The sequence below is a fragment of the Martes martes genome (assembly GCF_963455335.1).
Source record: "Martes martes genome assembly, chromosome: 1".
Classification (NCBI taxonomy): domain Eukaryota; kingdom Metazoa; phylum Chordata; class Mammalia; order Carnivora; family Mustelidae; genus Martes; species Martes martes.
This window is the reverse complement of record NC_137888.1, coordinates 216,273,785-216,295,109: the sequence shown is the minus strand read 5'-3', so window position 1 is coordinate 216,295,109 and position 21,325 is coordinate 216,273,785. Positions and strand designations below refer to the sequence as shown.

The 21,325-nt window shown below is 61.6% G+C and overlaps 1 protein-coding gene across 1 annotated transcript; it reads right to left on the bottom strand.

Moving 5' to 3' along the window:
• Positions 1-484: 484 nt before the first annotated feature.
• On the bottom strand, positions 485-9,056 carry ABHD17A (abhydrolase domain containing 17A, depalmitoylase). Its single transcript, XM_080813608.1, has 5 exons — positions 8,935-9,056; positions 5,022-5,558; positions 3,569-3,763; positions 1,102-1,281; positions 485-993 (listed from the first exon to the last, which is right to left on the bottom strand). Exons 2-5 carry the CDS (start codon positions 5,351-5,353, stop codon positions 768-770), a joined length of 933 nt encoding a protein of 310 aa, XP_080669734.1. The 5' UTR covers positions 5,354-5,558; positions 8,935-9,056; the 3' UTR covers positions 485-767.
• Positions 9,057-21,325: the final 12,269 nt, after the last annotated feature.

The following is a 21,325-nucleotide window of genomic DNA, read 5'->3' as shown; positions in this document are numbered from 1 at the left end:
CGCTCTGGGGAGGCGCAGAGGACCCCCCAGGGAGACCCTGGCTCAGCCCCGCTTTCAATGGCACCCCGGGAGGACACGCTCTGATGGCCCCAAAACGGAAGTGCTCCCCCATCCCAGTCCCTGCTCCCTTTCCTGGGGGGAACCCCGCTGGGCCTCTGGACCTGCCAAGGTCACGGTGGGCTCTCCAGAGTCTCCATGCAGGGGAGGGGGGTGAGGAGGGGCGGGACAGCACCTCCCAGACCTCGCGTCCTTATTTAACACTTAGGAGCCGACCACCACCCTCCCAGGAGGCACAGGCCATCAGGCACCTGGGGCCGCATGCTCCCTACCCCTCCATCACCACCCAACCAGTAGCCTCGAGGGGTGGGACTCTGGATGGGACCCAAACCCACCTCCTCTTCCACAAGGACAGTGACCAGAGCCCTGCATTTGTCCCACTCACTGGGCCCTGAAAGGCATGCATGAGCCACAAAGGAAGAGGAACCCTAAAATTTTAAATCTTTAATTTGTTTTCACGTTTTTCCTTCTTTTTGCTTCCAAAAGGAAAGGAGAGTGTAGCTCCGCGCCTGTACATCGTCCACGGCCCCTGGGCTGGGGCAGGTCCCCGCCCGGCCCCGACGCCCAACCCCCAGCTGTCTCGCCCAACCCCCAGCTGTCTCGGAGGACTGGGGTGCCCGGGGGCGTTCACATGCAGCCCCCAGGCCGGGGCGGGGGCGAGGTCCAGGCGCTGCCTTATTGCTGAAGTCCTGGCTCGGCTCAGGGCCCGGCTACACGCGCTGGCTGGGCAGCTCCTGGGAGATGAAGCGGCGCAGGCGCTCCAAGTACTGGCTGTAGAGCTCGATGTCGTTGTGCCCGGCGCCCTCCACCCACAGCGGCTCCACGGCCTTGGGGCAGCGCTCATAGAGCGCCAGCCCGTGGGAGAAGTCGATTACTTCGTCCTCCGTGCCGTGGATGATGAGCACCGGTGACGTGATCTTGGACACCTTCTCGATGCTGTAGGGGAGGGCACCGCCAGGCTCTGAGCAGTGCCCCGCCCCGCCCCGCGGAGGCCCCTCCCCTGATCCCCACCCGGCCACCGCCATCCCCATCCCCCCCTCTCACTTGGGGAACGCATCGAAGCAGTAGGTCTTCTTGGTGTCAGGGAAGGCAACGCGCATGCCCGAGGTGAGCGGCGAGTGCAGCACCACGGCAGCGCACTCGTAGCGGGAGGCCAGGTCCACGGTGGGCACCGTGCCGATGCTCTGCCCATACAGGACGATGCTGTCCGGGCTGATGCCGTACCTGGCGGGGAGGGGCGGGGGAGACGGCAGGATCAGCCACAGCCAGCAGCACGTCCCCCTCCTCCGCCCTGCGCTCCCAGGGCAGCCCCCCATTCTCCCTGCGTGCCTCTGGGCAAGGGGGTTGGACCAGAGACAATCCCCCCTACTCCCCAGCACTGTCTCTCAACAGCGAACAAGTGCACTCAGTAAGGAGGCAGGGCCTGGGCAGATGCGCAGATGGCTGGCGCAGCTGCAGCCCCACCCAGCACTAACCCTGTTTCAGCAACAGCATCAACCTGGATCACAGGTGTGGGGTGCCCCTGGTGAGGGCCCCCATGCCATGCTTGGGGTTCAGGGGGACAGGGCAGGCACTGAGGCCTCTCCTGCTCCCCGCCCCCACTTGACCAGGGACACACCCAGTTCCTGAGAGCACAGGCAGGGGACCTGTCTTCCTCCCACCATCCCTCACCCACCCAGGCCCTTCGCCAGGAGAAATCGTGGTAGCTGTGTATCCTGCTTTCACCAGCCAGTCTCCAGCCCCTCGCTGCGCGGCCCAGTTAGGGGCTCAGTACAACCCAGGCAAGCGGGAGTGGCGGCTCCTGTGTGGAGGTGGGCACCACATCCTGCATCCGGGTCCCAGCCCTTCCCCCTACCCTGCACCCACTCCCCGCAATGACTCCCCTAGCACCCCACCCTACCCCTAATACAGCTGACCCGGCCCCAAGCCAGCTCCACGGCCTCCAAGCGCCCATTCCCATCTGCACGGGGACCTACCAGCCACCCTCCCCGGGGAAGAGGCCTCCATGATTCTCCCACAAACCTGGACCCTGATACCCCAAGGGAACACCCCTCTGCATCTCACCTATGTAACCCCCCAGGCGGCAAGACTCCACCTGTCTACCCAGGGGCCACCCCATCTGTCTCTGTCCTGGGAGGCAGCACTCCAGGTCACAGCTGCCTGGCCCCGGGCTTCAGGGACTCCATCTGGCCTTCGGCCCACCACCCTGACCGCTGCTCCAGCCAGCTCCCCGCACCACGGAAGGCACCACCGCCCTGAGTAGCAGTCTGGTCCCAACCCTCCGACACCGCCCGCTGGAAAAACACAACAGGCGCCAGGTGCAGCCACGGTCTTCCACGGCCCTCCCAGGCCCCTGGTCACCGCCGGGGTCGAGCCTCCTGCCCTCCCGCTCTTTTCCCGAGGGATCGGGTCTCTGAGGACAGTGCCCGCAGCAGGACGGACGGCGGGGCGGACACGGCTCAGAGCCCTCGCCGCAGAGCAGGCCGTGATCGGCCAGCCCCCACCCAGCCAGCAGGAGCCGCAGCAGGAAGGGCTGAGGGAGCCGAGGGCAGCACGTCCCCGCACCGTGCTGCCCAGGATGGGTCCCCTGTGCCAGGGTGGTACCAGGGGACCCCACTCCTGGGGCCTGCAGCCCGGACTGCCTGGTGCATCACTTCGGCAACCAGGATCCCCAACCTCCCCAGGGCAGGCTGACTTTGGTCCCTGCGGGAAGGAGAGGGTGCGGGGGGGCCGGCAGGACTGAGACGGGGAGCCCCGAGGAGGCAACAGGCAGGGCAGCGCCTCCAGGAGGACCGGAAGTAGTCAAGGTGGCCTCCTTCGGCAGGATTCTTTGGATTCTCAGACACCAGGTAAGTAAGTGGGAAGGGGGCTGCCCAGGAGCTGGATGAGCAGCATGGTGGGGCTCCAGGGACGGAGGTGTGGCCCCAACTTCAGTGGCCCTGAGGCAAGCACACAGGTACGAGCTGGGGGCCCACACCCAGGGAGGACCTAGCCTCTGCCTGCTACCCTCCCACTGGCCCCCAGGGCTGTGCTAGACCCCGAGCTGACAGAACCCTCTAGAACCTTCCAGAACCCTCCAGGTCCAGAGGAGCCCTACCCCCAAGAGAAGACCACAGCCACCGGCCACTCATGCCTCATGGGCCAGCCCTGAGAACATGACAAAGCAGCCCCACTCTACCCTGAAAACCACATCTCCCTGGGCGGCCGGCCGGACTCTCCGGAGTCTTCGTGCAGCCTGCAGGCGCCCTCCCCGGCCGCCCTCCAGCCACGCCCTGCAGGCGGAGCCTCCGCTGCCCCAGGCACAGCCCCAGCCCATCCACACCCGCTCTGGGCAAGGGAGTCCCAGAAGGAGAGGAGCGCCCACCCCACCTCCCCGCACAACAAGCCTGCCTGTCACACCATGGGGACACAGGTCAGGCCTCGCCCCATGGCCCAGCGTGGCCGCGGATGGCTCCATCTCATGAGGGCCCCCCCCCACCCGCAGCCACCCCCAGCCCGGCATGAAGCTCACCGCGTGCGCAGCGCCTGCCAGGCGGCGTCGATGTCGGCGTACAGGTTCTTCTCGGAGGGCTTGCCCGAGCTGGCGCCGTAGCCCGAGTAGTCGTAGGAGAACACGTTGCAGCTGATGCGCGAGCCCAGGCCGATGTAGAAGCTGCACATCTGGCCCAGGTCCACCGCGTTGCCGTGCGAGAAGAGAACCGTGTACCTGCGGCGGGCAGGGGTCCGGGCAGGTCAGAGGGAAAGGGACAGGACGCACCCGCCCTCCACCACAGCTGAGAGTATCAATGAGGGAGGCAGGCTGCCCCTTCCGGCGCCTTCCGGCTCCTCCCGGCTCTGTGGTCTTGGGCAGGGGACAGCCGGCAGGGCCGCGGACGTGCCCTCTGTGCGAGGGAACCACGGGGACCACCAATCACAGTCTCGGCACAGGGCGGACCACGGCACGGGCCCAGCAGGCACAGTGACTGCTGCGTGTCCTCCCTCCGGGCAGTGGCTGTGTCTCCTCGGAATCCCTCCTCTTAGGGGACCTTCCACAGCCAGAGTACGGCACGCACATCCGCCCGCTGCCTAGACCTTTCCGGAGAGTGGGACGGCGGCTTCTCCTCCTGGCAGCTGGCACCCACCCTGGCCCCCACAAAGGAATAAAGCCGATCCCTACTCTCAGCACCTCTCCCCGCTCCCACAGAACGCGACCCCAGCACTCATTTCCATCCTGCGAGGCTGCTGGCAGAGCAGGGCCCGGCCCAGGTCACCGACAGGCTGGCTCCTGGCCAGTGGACTCCTCAAGTCTTCTTCCGCCAGCACCCCTGGCCCCCAGCCTAGCTAAAAGGTAAACACTTGCCCTTTGGACTCAGACCCGGAGTCAGAACCCCGCCTGCCCTAAAGGCCCCACCTCTTTCCCACTACGGCACTCACGGAAGAGCTGTACTTCCAGGCCCCAAGGACACCCTGGCAATGAGGAGTCAGACTTGGCCAGAGCCACCTGCCGGGCTTCGAGTGCCCTGGCCCCAAAGCAAATGCCAAACCCTCACTGAGGACCCAGCACCCAGGAGCCCTTCCCAGAGCAGGTGTGCACTGAGACCGTGAAGCAGGCAGCCCCTGGTCAAGGAGGTAACGCGGTCACTCAGAACCGCCTCCCTGGGCCTCGCGGCTCGCATCTGCAAGACAGGGGCTGCCCCGGAAGGACAGCCGCGCGACGGTCCCGGTGGCCTTGGGTGGAGAGAGGCCCGCCCTCAGCGGAGGTCAGCGGCCACCCTTCTGGCAAGAAGACGTCCCGGGGCGCCTGCACCGCCAGAGACGCTCTCACCTGGGCTCGGGCCGTGCGGCACGACTGCCGGCAGGAAACGAGAGGCCCGAGGACAGAGCACATCCTACACCCGGAGCCGCCAAGTTCCCCGCCCTAGCTCCTTCCCCGCCCCCCAACGTGGCACCGCACCCCCCGAACGCATGGCGACCGCGAGGCTCACCTGGCGCCGGGCACACAGCGCACGTACATGCAGGAGATGCGGCTGCCCCGGCTGCTCTTGGTCAGGAAGACCTCGACGGTGTCCAGCTCGCGCTGGCCGTACTGGAAATCAGCGCGCTCCGTCAGGTGGAGCTTCCAGCGCCCAGGGGTGCCGGCAGAGGCCCGCAGCGTCCCCGAAGGGGCAGCCCCTGCTCCAGCAGGCCCCGGCTCGGGCTCGGGCACCAGCGAGTAGGTGGGCTCTGGCGGCAAGAAGGCGAGCTTGGCAGCGATGCGGCCAGGGCACGGTGGGCAGCAGAAAAGGCAGCAGAGCTCGCTCACTGACAGGCCGTTCATGGCGGGCGCCGGGCCCCAGGGTGGGCCTCGCGTGGCAGGGGAGGGGTGGGGGTGCTCTGAGACGCGGGCAGGGGGGAGGGCAACCCCCGGCCACCGCCCCAGACAAGAGCCCCCTTAGGAGGCCGCAGCCCAGCCCCATCGTGGTCCAAGCCGAGCCCCTGGGAGCCTCGCGGACTTGCCTCTCCATGTCGTGCAGAGGGAAACCCTGCAGGGGAGAAGTGAGAAATGGGGTTCCCTCGGGGTTGCGCCGGGCGGCGCGTGACCCAGTCTTATCCAAACCAAGCCTCCTGGCTTCCTCCCAGTCCAGTCCACCCTCTTCTGCCCAAACTGCTACACCCTCCACCCCGGGGGCCTGGGGGCCCAGCTCGTCCTCCACAGGGACCAGGTGCCTCCCAGGGGGCTTGGTGGGACCCAAAGCTGACGAGACCAGCGCCTGCTACACCCTTCCTCAGCGTCCAGCCGCCAGCGCTCGCCACGTGTGCCCCCACCTCTTAGCCCAGGGTTGGCCTGCAGGCTGTGCTGGGCCATCAGAGCCTTGGCTTACCCCAGCTGTCCCCACACAGCCCCTGCTCTGGGCCCACACAACATGCTGTCACCCTCCCTAGGCCTCTATCCCCACAGCCGGCCCAGACTCTCCCCCCAGCCCAACTCTGTGCTCTCAAGGACTCATCTGCCATCCCCTGGTGACACAAGGCGGCCAAGGTGAGGACAGCCTGCTGCCTGGAGGGCCCTGGGAGTGTGCTCCAGAGAGCCAGGCCCCGGGGCAGGCCGGCACTGTCCAGAGGCAAGGGACATACAACAAACAAAGGCTCTGGTAACAAAAGCAGGATACATCCAGAGGCTGAGCTGGGACAATGGCTCTCCCCACGCTGGGGCCAGGCTGGGGGGAGGGGCCCTGGGGCCTGAAGGAGTCCGGCTCTGGCACTACCAGCCCAGCTCTGGCTGCATAGGGCTGTGTGGCCTCAGGCAAGGCTCTCTCCCTCCCTGGGCCTCTGTGCCCTGGCTGACCAGCAAAGACGCCTCTCAGCTCCCAGGGGGAGTGAAGGAGAGCACTAGGTAGCAGACCGGGGGTGGGGGGAGCAGAGATACCCGCCGCGCGGTACAGACTTCAGCGACGCTGCGAGAGCAGACAGTCCCACACGGAGCCGCCAACGCAGGCACGGGAAGAAACCCGGAGGCTGGAGGAAGACCTCACTGCCCAGCAGGCCTTTCTCTCCAGACTGGGACAAGAGAGGGACACTCATGAGTCCGCCGTAGTGGCAGAGCACCCCGGCGTGTGCCGTTCTGGGGCGCCGGCACTTGGGACACACAGACTCAGAGCAGAGCAGGCCACGGCCCTCAGACACACCTGCTCCCCGCGGACCTGTGTGACCTGCCACCACGGGCTGGAGACTGCCCAGATTTGGGGCACAAGGGAGCGGTGGGTGGGAGCTGGGAAAGCCACGGCGGCCCTGAACTGGCAGAACTCCCGGGCAGGCCGCACCCAGCACGTGCAAGTGCGTTTCAGAAGCAAGGCTCTCTGGTTCTCCCTCCCGGATGAGGAAAGTTTGCCCCCAGGACACTAGCCAACAGGGAGGAACATTCTGGGTTGTGATAAGGCGGGAAGGGTGCTCCCGGCACTGAATGGGAGGCCAGGGATGCTGACAGACGTGCTACAGAGCACAGGATGCCCTCCCTTTGCCCAAAAAGGAATGATCTGTCCCCAGGTGTCAGCCAGTCCACCAAGCCAGTCTGCTTCGATATATTCTCGGAGATCCAGACCCAGACACGGCCGCTGCCCTGGGGCCGGGGAGGAAGAGCAGGGCTGGACTTTGCACGGCTCAGTGAAGATCAGTGTCGAGAGGAAGGCCGGGCTGAGAGCCAGGTGGCCAAGCGGGAGCCCCCCGGCCACTAAGGAAATGAAGGGGCACACCTTCATTCACCCACTGCCCACGCCAGAAACACAGGTGTCATCCTTGACTCCTCCCTCCACTGGGGTCTGATGGGTCTTCCTCCAACCAACACCTGGTCCACATGCCGCCACCTTTCACCCCGGCTGCTGCGCTGCTGGGCTGGCTGCTTGCTCCCCACCCCCACACCGCTCTCCCCAGCAGCCCCAGCGCTCTCCCAGCACACAGCCAAGCACACCACTTCTCTGGAGGCCCCTGGCCTCTCCCTACTTTCAGGATAGAAATCCAATCCCTGGCACAGCCTGCCACGGGCCGACCCCTGCAGCCTCCCTCACCGTGTTCCCCACTCCCCTGGCTCTCCCCAGACAAGCCAGAGTCCATGCGGTGGCCCTGCCAGGAAACCCCTCCCCCAATCTCACTAGATGGTCCTTGCCCCTTGTCCTGTCCACGCTTTGGATCCCCCTTCCAGCGCCCCTGCAGAGGCCCTCCGAAGCAGGTCAAGGTGCCCTGCGCTCTGCCGGCCCAGGTCGGCCTCCACAGCACTCGCCAGAAGTTGTATTCGCGTGTTTAGCCAACGCCCCCAGGGCAATCAGAGGGCAGGACAGCTATCTGCTGCACCCGCAGACGGACTGGGCAAGCGACAGGAGGTAAAGACGAAAGGGGGAAGCTTCGGAGTCTGCCAGGCTTGACAGGGAGGCAGGACAGTCTCTTCTTGGGCCACGCATACCTGGGACCTCCCGCGTGCCACTTATGAGTGTCACCAAGTCCTGAGAGCGGGGCCTCGGCCAGGGGGTGCACACCCACTGCTTCACTCCCTGGACGCAGGCCCCTGGCCCCTGCAGCTCCTCTACAGGTGCACCACTGGGCACTCTGCCGCCGGCCCCCTGCCCCTGCCAGGCCCCCCGCGGGCGGCTGGTGTTCTGAGGACCCACAAGGAACCCAGCAACTGCAGCATCTACGATGACCTACATCGGCGCGACGCCGACCGCACCTGGCCCCGCCAGTCGGGGCGGGAAAGCCGCCTGGAAGAAGGTGCGTCTGAAACGGCTGAGACGGCAGACTGAGCGGCTGGGTGAGAGGGAACAGGGCAGCGCAAAACCCCAGGGGTGAGGGCGGGTCCCAGGAGCTGCTGGTCTCCCTCCCGAGTGGACACCGGTCGGAAGAGGCGACCAGAGGGGTCCCGGGAGGCGCCAGGGTTGGGTCGGGCGGCGCCCGTGAGCCCTGCGGCGGAGTTCGCACTCCATGCCGGAGGAGTCCTGGGCCGAGCACCGACCCAGAGTGAGGGGCTGCGGGGTGTTCCCTGGCGGCAAGCGGAGGCCGGGAAGGCCACCCAGGTGCTCCAGGCGGCCGGAAGACGCCTGCGAAGGGGCAGGCGAAGGGGCCCGGGAGACGTTCAGAAAGCAGGGCTCCGCCGCGGGCTGCTGCGGTGGGCCCGGGGTCGGGCTGCGGGGTCGCGCGGTGGTCGGCGGCTGGCGGCCGGCGGCAGAGCTCTGCCGGGGTCGGGACGCTGGCCCGCCACGCCCGGCCTGGTCCGCGGGTCCCACAGCCCGGCCCGCGGCCTCCCCGGGAGTGAGGGGTCGGGGACGTCCACCTGGCTGTCCCGGCCTCGGGGGCAGGCCCCGCTCCCCAAACGGCCGCGGGCGGCACTGCGGTCGCCCCGCGCCGCCGCGCTCGCTCCTGCTCGGCACTCACCGCCGCGGCCCGCGCCCCCCGGCCCCGGGGCCGCGCTCCATGGCTCCCGGCCGCTCGCCCGTGCGTCCGTCGGTCCCTCGGCGCCCCGGCCCAGCCTCCTGCGCCGCCGCCGCCGCCGCTGCCGCCGCCGCCGCCGCCGCCGCCGCACCCCCACGGGCGGAAATGAGCCTCAATCCCGCCGCCGCCCCGGAAGTGACGCGATACGCGCGCGGGGGCCCAGGGGCTGCGGACAGGAGCCGGCGCTGCGTGCTTCCGGGGGCCAGGGGGCGGAGTTGGGGCAGGGGCGGACACGGGGTGGGCGGGGTCCGGATCGTGGTTGGCGGAGCCGGGATTGGGGGAGGAGCCGACTCGTTGGTGGGGCGGGGCATGGCGGGGTGGGCGGGGCCGGCTCCTGTGGGCGGGCGTGGCGGCGTGCGGGGGGCCGGGCCCCGGGTTGCGGCCGCGGTTTTCCGCAGAGACCCAGCCATTCATTCGTTCTTTCGCTCGTTCCAGGGCCAGGGCTGGGGAGGGGCGAGCGGGGCACTCGCTGCGGAAGCAAAATTTACAGAGGCGCCATAAAGCTCCGTCGTTGGGATAAAAATGTTCATGCGCTATCAAAAAAGGGACAAAATTTTCTCGGAACGGGGCCCAGACCGAATGAGCAGGGAGCCAAGGTCATGCGAGTGCAGGGTCGGATCCGACCTTTTCCAAAATCCTGATGTCTTGTTCATCATGGATTATTTTGCGTTAATTTCGGCTTTTTAAATATTGCATTAAAATACTGTGAACCTTTGCACCTGAGCTTTCCGGTGTCCCTTAAGTTTGTGCCCCGCACTCCTCACCCTGGGTGGGCCTCAGCTCCCGCTGCGAGGAGGAAGCGGAGGGAGGAACAAGAGACAGATAAGGATGTGGGCGGGCGTTTGCCCGGAGCCTCGGCTGAGACGGTGGTCGGACCGGCCTGCGGAAGAGGCGGCAGGGGCAGAGTCTGCAGAGGCCCCCACACCGCCTCCCCTTTCCCCGGCCGGCCTTTTCCACCCCATGCCCTCAGCCCCAGCCCCCACACCCCCCCAACTCTACCCCCACACCGACCCCCCAACTCTAATCTTCAGTTTTGTTTACAGAGATAAGCCCGAAACTCAGCCAGCCCTCCCCCAGGGCCCCTGTCCTCCGGACAGGGGCCTGGAGAGGCCCGGGCTCGGGAGTGGAGACTGCCCAGGGGTGGCTTCCCATGGTGTCCTCTGGCCACCTGCCCCAGCTGCATGCCAGGGAGCTGTCCAGGGGGGCTCCCTCTGCCCGGCTGCCTTCCCCAAGGCTCACAACGTCAGCTGAAGTGCTTCTGAGCTCCAAAGGTCACAACCATGCCAGGCTCCTGCCAATTTCCTTGATTTCCTCATGACTTCTTTGAGCAGGAAGAGGCCTGTCCACAGCCTCCTTCCGCAGCCCTCCTTCCTCTCCAGCCCCATTCCCTCCGGGCTGCACCGCTCTGCCCCCTAGGACAACACTGGCAAATACCAGTGAAAGGGGGTTGGGCCCAGGACATGGGGACAAGCCTCGATCCCCACCCACCAGTAGTTGGCCCTGACCCACTGAGCTCCCTCCACTGACCAGAGCAAACTCTGCCAAGATAAAAGCACTGTTGTAAGGCTCCCCATGTTTCAGGACAGTCACTTGTAGTTCCTTCCCGAAGGCCCTGGGTGGTCCAGCTGCGGGCCCGCTTCTACACCTTCTCTCCTTGCTCTCTCCGCCCCAGCCACGCTGGCCTTCTCCAGTTTGTTCCTACCTCAGGGCCTTTGCACCAGCGGTGCCTCCTGTCTGCCTTGCTCTATCCCCAGGTAGCCCCAGGGCCAGCACTTCCTCATCTTCAGTCCCCTGCTGAAACATGACTCCTCCTCGGAGACCCCCCACCTCCCAACCACCCCCAGCCAGAGACCCTGCCACAGGCACTCCTCTCCCATCATCCTCTTTATTGCCATCACAGGACTTCTTTTTTTTTTTTTTTTTTTTAAGATTTCATTTGTTTATTTAGCAGAGAGAGAGACAGCGAGAGAGGGAATACAAGCAGGGGGAGTGGGAGAGGGAGAAGCAGACTCCACATTGAGCAGGACCCTGGGATCATGACCTGAGCCCAAGGCAGATGCTTAACGACTGAGCCACCCAGACATTCCCATAATAGGTCCTCTATCTCCAATCATTGTATTGGGTTGTTCCCTTGTTTATCTTCTCTCTTCCCCATCTTCCATGAGCTCCTTGGGGCAGTGACCCTGGCTTTCGTCCACCATGTTCCCAGCTGTCCCCCATGATGTCTGACCAATGGATGGATGCCTGACGCAGCACGACGACGATTCCCCAATCCACAGGACAGCGTTTGTGACGGTGGATGGCATCACCGTGACCTCAGGCCGTCCTGACCCTGCGTTTCTCCCTCTCTCGTGACCTGAGACACCCAGCCTGTGTGGAAGATAACAGGCCACAGGAATGTATGGCCTTAAAAATGCTCCCACCCTGGAGCCATGAATTCTAGCATGTGCTGTCCACTGTGAAAGCTACACATGATACGTGGCTACTCGAATTTAAATGAATTGATTAAAAGTAAATAAAATTTAGAATTCAGTTCCTCAGTTGCAAGGGCCCATTTTAGGTGCCCAAGAGCCACGTGGGGGCTGGTAGCTCCTAGATGACACAGATAGAAGAATGTGTCCATTGCCCAGAAAGTTCTAGAAGCATCGGCCTAGCCGGTGAGCTCCCAGAGGAAAGGCACCTGCATCTGTTGCGCTCCCTATTGTGCTTCCAGTGTTTCTAGGTCAGGGCTTAATAATATTCAGTAGGTGCTCAATAAGAGCTGGTGGAAAGAGAGAAAGGAGGGAGGGAGGGAGACGTAGAAAAAGAAATTCTCCTTCTCAGGATCTAAGCGAACACTGTGCAATGAGGAGAGCTGGTTCTGCCGGTAGCCGTCTCTCCCCGCATTCGCTCCAATTGTGAAAACCGGGAAACACCCTCCACGTGGAGCGGCAGGAAGCGGAGGACAGAGGCCGCGGCGGAGTCCGGACAGAAACCAGGCAGGACAGCCGCACCGCAGCCCTGGGGCCCGGAGCCCGGGGCAAAGCCCTCTGGGTTTCGGTTTTAGTTTGCTTGCTTGTTTGTTGTTGTTGTTTTTAAGACTCTATTTTTAACGTTATTATTTTTTTACAATTATTTATTTATTTATTTGACAGGCGGAGATCACAAGTAGGCAGAGAGGCAGAGAGAGGGGGGGAAGCAGGCTCCCCGCGGAGCAGAGAGCCCGATGCGGGGCTCGATCCCAGGACCCTGAGAGCATGACCTGAGCCGAAGGCAGAGCCTTTAACCCACTGAGCCACCCAGGCTCCCCATGCAGCTGGGCTTTTAACAACCCTGCACAGGTGGTCACTTCTGCCTGCGCCCAGCTGTTCAGGAAGACGAGATCTCTGGGGACTGTTCACAGTTCCTCACCTTTGATGTGTCCTCCAAGTTTGTCTGGGGCTTGGTGGAAACGGGACTTGTTTCCCTGTTACGATCAGGCAGAGGCTGGAATAAAACCAAATGGCTTAAAGAAGACCGGCTGTTACACACGGATGTGTCCGGGGCGCCGGGGGCTCTGTCATTAAGCGTCCGCCTTCGGCTCAAATCGTGATCCCGGGGTCCTGGGATGGAGCCCCGTGCCGGCTCCCTGCTCAGCAGGAAGCCCGCTTCTCCCTCTCCCTCCCCGCCCTTGGGTTCCCTCTCTCACTGTCTCTCTCTCTGTTAAATAAATAAATAAAATTGTTAAAAGCAAAACAACAACAACAAGAAATTAATGTTTCTGCTTCTTAGTGTCTGCCTGAGAGTGAGAGGGACTTGAACAGGTGCACTTGATACAAAAGTAAGACCCCTCCCTCTGCCATGACACAGAGGGACCCCAAGGACATGGGGCTCAGGTAGAGCAGCCAGACCCAGAAGGACCCATCCCGCAGGACCCCAGTCCCAGGGGGTCCCCAGAGGAGTCCTGTCCACGGAGACAGAGAGGAGAGGGTGGGAGCCACGGCTGGGGCAGGGGGTGGGGAGTCCTTGCTTCATACCGATGAGCTGTGCACTTAGAAATGGCTAAACAGTAAATTTTATGTTATGTGTATTTTAACACAATAAAATAGATAAATACACGTTTATGAAACCATGAGGTGTGGGGACAGCCCCAGGGCTCAGGGCAGCACCAGCTTCAAGGGGCTGGGACCTGTGCAGTCACCCAGAGCCGTGAGCTTCAAAGAGCCCCTCCCATGGGTTGTTGCCCTGTGGCTGTTGTCTTGAAATTCCTAATAAGTTCTGAACAAGGGGCCCCATATTTTCACTTTCAACTGGGATCTGCCAATTATATGGCCCCTCCTGATCTGGAGAACGGACAGGGAACCCCAAGTTCAGGGTCTGGGACCCTGGGGTTGGTGGAGAAACACCCCAACTTGCAAGTCTGTCTTTACCCCACCCTGAGAGGAGAGAGTGAGACCCAGTCAGGAAGTGGGCTCCTGACTGGGTGAGGAAGTGGGGGGCATCTTAAAATAGCTCAGCTGGCCCAGCAGACGGGGTGGGGGGGGATGGCCCTGGAGGGAGACAGGCCCTGGAGGCTTGGGACTTTCACCCAGGAAGCCCTTCCTGGGGACCCAGCCCTCTCCTTTCTCTCTCTACTCAGCCAGACCCCTCACCCCAGCCTACCTGCCCCCACCTGCCTCTCCTGTCCCATCGCAGGAGTGGGGCTTAGAAGCAGAAAAGAGGGTGCCAGGAGACTCACCTGGGAGCTTGCGTTAGTCAGGGTTCCCCAGAGAAAGAGAGCCACAGGACATCTAAGAATTTGAGCACGGATATATGGACAGATTTTTTCTTTCTTTTTTTTTTAAGATTTTATTTATTTATTTGACAGAGATCACAAGTAGGCAGAGAGGCAGACAGAGAGAGAGGGGGAAGCAGGCTCCCCGCCAAGCAGAGAGTCCATTGCGGGGCTCGATCCCAGGACCCCGAGACCATGACCTGAGCTGAAGGCAGAGGCTTAACCCACTGAGCCAGCCAGGCGCCCCCCTACATGAGTTTAGCTTTAATGGAAGCTGCCAGGTCGCCCCAGTGGCTCCGTCAGTTGAGTGACTGACTCTCGGCGTTGGCTCAGGTCATGGTCTTGGGGTCCTGGGATCCAGCCGGTGTTGGGCTCTGTGACCCAGCAGGGAGTCAGCTTGGCATCCACTCTCCCTCTCTCTGACTCTCTCTGCTTCTCCTCCGTGAGCCCCCGTGTTCGCCAAACCTCAACCAGGGGGATCTCGGTCCTGCCGCAGGACCTCTGCCTGGCTGCCTGTTCTCTCCCCACAGAAAACATGTCCCTGTTGGGGGCTCGGGGAAAGTGTCACCTCCGTGGAGAGGCCTTCCCTGACCACTTCCGCCCCCACGAAGACCACACTGGCTCCAGCCCTCCGCAGAGCCGGTCGCCTTGTTCTGTTTGCCTTGGCTGTCACCTGCCAGCCGAAAGGTGAGTCTGTCTTCCCAGGAAAGGGCCGGGCGCATAGTAGGGGTTCCGTGGCTACCGTCAGCTCCCCGTCTGCAGTCATCGGGGAGACGCAAGCCCACACCACCGCGAGCCGGCACTTCTCAGCTGCTCCCGCCGCTGTCTCCAAAAGGACAGGCGGTACCGAATGCGGTGGCTGAGCGCGGAGCAGTGGGACGCTCCGGCACAGGCCCACGGGAGCTCGGCGTGGGGCAGCCGCCCTGCAAAACAGGCGGGCAGCTCCTCCCGAGGTTAGACGCCCAGCTACCATTTGATGTAGCAGAGGAAGGCTTATGTCCACCTGCAGACCCGTCCACGCACGTTCAAAGCAGCGTTACTTATCATGGCCAAGGAGTGGGAACCGCCCAAACGTTCATGGCTAGACCCGCGGAAAGCAAACACGGCCCTGTCGCACCGGAGTGTTATTCAGCTGTAAGCAGGGGTGAGGGACCAGCACACGCGCTATGTGGGGGAGCCTTGAAACCGTCACCCTTAGGGAGAGAAAGGAGACACAGAGGGACAAGATACTGCATGACCCACTCACATGAAATGTTCAGAATAAGCAAGTCCATAGAGGCAGGTGAGTTAGTGAGTGTCCGGGCCTCGTGGGGGGAGTGGCTGCTAATGCCTATAGGGTTTCTTTATGGGGTGATTAAAATGTCCTAAAATAGGGACGCCTGGCTAGCTCCGGCGGTGAAGCGTCTGCCTTTGGCTCGAGTCATGATCTCAGGGACCTGGGATCGAGTCCGACTTCGGGCTCCCTGCTCTGCGAGGAGCCTGCTTCTTCCTCTGCCTGCCCATTCTCCTGCTTGTGAGCCAGCTCGGTCTCTCTGCCAAATAAGTTTAAAAATATCTTTTTTTTTTTTTAAAGATTTTATTTATTTATTTGACAGACAGAGATCACAAGCAGGCAGAGAGGCAGGCAGAGAGAGAGGAGGAAGCAGGTTCCCCACTGAACAGAGAGCCTGACGCAGGGCTCGATCCCACGACCCTGGGACTATGACCTGAGCCGAAGGCAGAGGCTTTAACCCACTGAGCCACCCAGGCACCCCTAAAAATATCTTTAAAAATAAATAAAAACCATTGAATTATATGTTTCAAATGGGTGAACTGTACCTATCATTCATATCATATCATATCATACCATTCTATCCCTAATTCTAAAAATGGACAACTGTGCCTAATTGATTTCTTCAATTTTTATTTATTTAATTTTTTAAAAGATGTCATTTATTTACTTACTTGTTTATCTGACAGAGGGAGAGAGGGAAACAGCTGGGACCTGAGCCCAAGCTGCCCGCTTAACCAACTGAGGCACTCAGGCGCCCCAATTATTGGATTTTTAAATGTAAGGACGAGGTCCCTCCCTCTCCATCCCCTGGAGGTTGGATCTAGGGGTAGTGACTGACCTCGGCATCAGAGGCCCAATATTGTGGACTCACTGAGCTTACCGGCCCCGTCCTTTTCTGTAGAGCTGGTACCTGGGGAAGAGAGCGAGACACTCACGTTGGACCCAAAATTCACGAAAGGGCAAAAAAACCCCAAAACAACCCAAACACCCCAAAAAACAACAGTCGCGGAGGTAAATACCATTTTATTGAAATAAATTTAAAAATCAAAAGTAATGCCAAAAAACCCACAAAACACCACCCACCACCCACGGTATCGGAAACAACATTTTGGATAAAGGCCGGAAGCAAAGACTCAGTTTCCCGGGCTGAGAAAGGGAAAGAGGGGGCGGGGGCGGGACGCGCAACCTCACCGCCCTTGCAGTCCCCTTCCCGCGGGGGGCGGGGCGCGCTGCCCTCCTCCCCAGCCCTGGCCCCGCCCCCGGCCCGGCCCCGCCCCGTCCCGTCCCGTCCATCACTCGCCGCTACGCTCCCCTCGACCAATCAGAGCTCGCCGCCGCTCCCCTCTGGCCAATAGGAATTGGTCTTCCCGAGCGGGGCGGGACGTGACTCCGGTACCTCCCCGCGGCTCTGGGCCCACATAGGGCCCGCCGTGGGGACCTGGAGGACCGAGCCGGGGCTAGGGGGACGTGGGGATTCTTCTAGGCCCTGACACAGGGGCGCAGTCTTCTCCTGAAGGAGAGTCCCCATCTCCCTAGGTAGATATCGCCGAGTCGGACAAGGGCTCCGTTTTGGGGGGGTCTGCCCCCAAATAGACCCCCCACCCCGGACCCAAGGATCGGGTCTGTCCTTGGCCGCGCGCGTCCCTGTCCTTGCAGCAACGTAAAACGAGTAGGTCTTGTCCCCATTCCCAACTTACAGGTGGGGAAACTGAGGCTCGGGGTCCCAAGACCCTTGTCCAGGGCTGGTGTATCTGCTGGGCTCCTGGGCAGTCTTCGTCGGCCTCCACGGGGCTGACACTTTGAACGGATGTTTCTTGGTTGTAGGGCGTCCTGAGCACTGGGGGGTCCTGGGCGGCATCCCTGGCCCCCACCCACTCCACGCCAGGAGCACTCGCTGGAGCTGAAACAACCAAAAATGTCCCCAGGCTTCACCTGTGACCCCCGGGGAGCAGACTCACTCCCAGGTGAGACCCCCTGGGTCAGGAGGTCCCACTGACCCCCAGGAGACTGCGTTCTGCAGCCATTGGGCTCCAGAGGTCCTGGGACACGGCACACGCTTCACGACACGCGCTGAGTGGGGGTGACTCACAGACGCTGGGGTCGCCCTGGTTTGTACCCTCTGACCCCGGGGATTTACTCCGGTGTCCCGCGTGAGCGGGGACCAGACTCAATCTTTTTTCCAAATAATTAATGCAAGGTTTGTCCCCCCTGGCCGCGCTGACATTCTGGGTAGGTCACTCTCTGTGGGAGTGTCCTGGGCGCTGTGTGGGGGGTGGTCAGCAGCATGCCTGGCCCCCACCCCCTCGGTGGCAGGAGAACCCCAGCCCTGCCGACCACAGACGTCTCCAGACACTGCAAATGTGGGGGAGCAAAGGGCCTGGTTCTTGAAGTTGAGGGGCAGGGGGCGGCCCTGGAACCCCCAGGGGAGGCTGTTGAAACACAGATGGCTGGAGCCCGGCCCAGAGTTTCCGATTCAGCAGGTGCACCGTGCAGCCCGAGAATCAGCATTTCTGAAGGAGCGCGCGAGCTGTAGTGGTCCCTTGGGAGGGCACCCCTGCTTCTCTGAGTGACATGAAGCAGGCGCCGGGTCCCTTGATGGGGTGGGGGGCAAGAGTATGGGTGTGGATGTTTTGGGCTCCCCCAGGTCACTCCTGCTGATCAGGACTGAAGCTAGGGATTGGAACGTGCTGCCTTTGGTAGGTAAGTGACACAGTGCCCGGGGATCCTTAGCGGCTGGGCAGGCCGCACAGGGCTCCTTGGGGAATGGGTAGGCCATCCCGTCTGCCTTGTTAAAATAATAACAACAATAATCCTGACATTGGGTGGTCCCCTATATTGAGCACTTGCTCTGGGCCAGGGAAGGTAGACACCACCGTGCTGTGTCATGTGGAGTGGACATTCCCAATAAAAAAGCTATCACCGGGGAATAATGAGTGCTGGGAAGACTATCAGACCAAGGGGTAGGCTCCTCGAAAGAGGGCTTCTCCTGACATCCCAGTCCCACGTGGCCAGGCTTTGGGCGAGGTCCATTGGAACTGTGTACCCCCGGGGTGCATGTCCAGCCCCAAGAATCGTGAAGAGGTCATTTCAAGGTTGTGGAACTTAGGCCCTGTTTGGACGGGGTACCTCCTCGATGCCAGCAAACCCCGCCTTGGGGTGTGAGCAGGGAAGGCACACGCATAAACCTGATCATAAGTGTCAAATGACCAAAAGGACGGCGGCTGCGGTGTTTTCTCATCTATAAAACAAGGATACTTGGGGCGCCTGGGTGGCTCAGTCATTAAGCATCTGCCTTCGGCTCAGTCATGGTCCCAGGGTCCTGGGATTGAGTCCCGCATTGGCGGCGGGGGGGGGGGGGGGTCCCTGCTCAGCGGGAAGCCTGCTTCTCCCTCTCCCACTCCCCCTGCTTGTGTTCCCTCTCTCGCTGTCTCTTGCCCTCTGTCAAATAAATAAATAAAATCTTTAAAAATAAAATAAAATGAAATGAGGATACTTCTGCCCTGCTGTATAGGATTGCCACGAGGACAGAGAAGATGATAGGACAAAGGAGATGATGTCTAGTGCCTTGAATGGTGTGTTGAAGGGGGGGGATGCCCTCTGGAAGTATGCATCAGGAGTAATTGTTGTTCGTCTCAGCCCTGGGGCCTGGGAAAGCAGAGAACCAGGTGGGTTCTATCATTCTGTGCAAAGTAAGGGTTAACGAGATGTGAGCAAAGGACTGGGTTTTAGAACTTCTAACTTCTGGACCGTTTGGTTTGTTTTGCAGAAACGAATGTTTTCTGGCCCCGGGGGAAGTGACCCAGGGTTGTTGTGTGATCAGTCCTGGGGCTGCAGGAGCAGTCATAGGGGCCTGAGCTCTGGAGGCCTGGCTAAGAAGGCCGGGATTCAGTTGTCAAAAGACCCGCTGGGGGCAGCGCAGTGTCCTGTAATATTCAGGAAGCAGGACGTGGCAACTTTCCCTCCTTGCGGAACCCCTGGTGGCTTTGATCTGGCTTCCCCGGGCATTGAAGGAGATGCTCCCCCCCACCCGCCCCACATTTCCAGGAAGAGTCTGGTCTGAGGACCCCCACAGAGTGGGAAGCACCTGGCCCACATCAACGTCACGGGCATCCTCGGACATCAACAGGGGGATGAGCAACATAAGTGAGTGTCACACCGCTTGGCGTGAGGAATATTGATTTTCGCCCCAGCCCCGCGGAGAGGGGCAGGCCTGTGGGAAGCCCTTCCCCTCCCCAGACTCATTTGTTGACTGCCTTGTGGACAGAGAAGAGCTTCCGGGCACCCAGCCGGCGCAGCTGACCCAGGCTTCCCACACTCCAGGCCACTTTCTGCGGCCACTCCGCTTACAAGTGGGGAACCAGTCCCCAGGTTTTCCCAACTTGTTGGTTCTGGACCCGAGTTGCCCGTCACCGTGAGTTTTGAGGATCGTGGGACTTGTGAAGGTGCTATGTGATGAACAGAAGGGACCCTACCGATGGAAGCTCTGGGTTTATAAAGGACTGAAATCATAACTCCGATTAGCTTAAGTCCTAAAAACCACACCCAACAAAACAAAAGGCAGAAAGCCCAGGGGCTCCCGATGTGCGCAGGGCTAGATCCAGGCGCTCAGTCTTTTGGGATCTGCTCTCTTCTGTTTGGGCTTAATTCCCAGACAAACTCCACCACTGGGTAGTAAAAATTACTGCAGGAAGCTCTGGGCTTCAACCCTATAGCACAAGGAGAAGGACTCTGCTTGTATTTCAAGCAAAATCCCAAGGCTGACTCTCATTGGTTCCATTGAGTCGTAAGTCCATTGCTTTTATTTTTTTTTTAAGATTTATTTGTCAGAGAGAGAGACAGACAGACAGAGGCAGGCAGAGAGAGAAGTGGCTCCCTGCCAAGCAAGGAGCTCGATGCAGGGCTCCATCCAGGACCCTGGGATCACGACCTGAGCCAAAGGCAGACGAGTCACGGACTGAGCCACGCAGGTGCTCCGGGATCCTTCCCTTTTTGAGGCTGAATCGTATTCCCGTGACTGGATGGACCACGTTTTGTTTATCCATTTACCCGTTACTGGAATTCTCACCCTTTCTCTGTGAACATGGCTGGGCTGGTATCCATTTGGGTCCCTGCTTTCCGGTCCCCGGTGTGTATATCTAGAGCTGGAATTGCTGCGCCGGGGTTGTTCTCTTGGGAGATCTGCCAAAGTGTTTCACATCCCCACCTGTATGTCTTTTCGCCTACGGAGAGACTAAAAACCGGCAGGACAAGGGGCGCCCGGCTAGCTCAGGTGGTGGAGCGTGCGACTCTTGATCTTGGGCTGATGTGTCTGGGCCCCACGTTGGGTGTAAAGCTAACTTTACAAAAATAGGCAGATTCTGGGGCGCCGGGGTGGCTCAGTGGGTTAAGCCTCTGCCTTCCGCTCAGGTCATGATCCCGGGGTCCTGGGATCGAGCCCCGCGTGGGGCTCTCCGCTCAGCGGGAAGCCTGCCTCCCCCCGACCCCCGCCTGCCTCCCCCCGACCCCCGCCTGCCTCCCCCCGACCCCCGCCTGCCTCCCCCCGACCCCTGCCTGCCTCCCCCCGACCCCCGCCTGCCTCTGCCTCCTTGTGATCTCTGTCTGTCCAATAAATACATAAAATCTTAAAAAATAAAGGTAGAAAAATACATGGAGGAGGTTCCTTTTTCTTTTTTTTTTTTAACATGCGGAAAATCCAGTCTTTGCTTCTAACAACATGCCAACCAAACACCGTGGAATGAAAAAAATAATAATAATCAGCAAAACAGGCGCTCCGGGCCGGTGCGCGTGGACATCCAGGGCTGAAGGGAACGGAAGCACACGGGACTCTGGCTGCTTTCGTTTGGAGAGAGAAGGGAAGGGGACCGGCCGGCGCGAACGTGCTTCCCGGAGCGCTGCTTCCCACGAGTAACCGGGACGTCGCGGGGCGCTCGGCGCACGAAGGGAATCCGCGTGGTCCGACCCCCGCGGCCCCGCGGGGCTGAGCCTGGAACGACCCCGCGGAGGCGGGGGTCCGCGGCCGCCGCCCCTCCCAGAGCAGACACCTGGCCCATCTCGGGGGGATTCCGCGGTCCCTGCGGGAAGGAGACGGAGACAGAGGACACGGGACATGTCCCCCCCGGGGCGCTTCGAGATCCGAGTTCTTCTCCGGCTCAGCAACGCGGTCCGACCACCATCGCCCAACCCGTGCGCCGCGGACATCGGGGCTGGTTGTGCGGGGGCACCCGGGGGTCGAGGGACATCGCCGGCCTCGGCTGGGGCCCGCGTGAGCGTCCCCACCCCCACCCCCGGCCCAACCCCCACGGAGGTCCCCAGACGTCGCCCAGCGTAGA

Excerpts from the sequence above, each read along its gene's own strand:
- ABHD17A (XM_080813608.1), bottom strand. The coding sequence starts at position 5,353 with ATGAACGGCCTGTCAGTGAGCGAGCTCTGCTGCCTTTTCTGCTGCCCA. Across the intron at positions 3,764-5,021 it reads CGCTGTGTGCCCGGCGCCAG|GTACACGGTTCTCTTCTCGC; the intron begins GTGAGCCTCGCG and ends TGCCCGCCGCAG. Across the intron at positions 1,282-3,568 it reads TGGCAGGCGCTGCGCACGCG|GTACGGCATCAGCCCGGACA; the intron begins GTGAGCTTCATG and ends CCTCCCCGCCAG.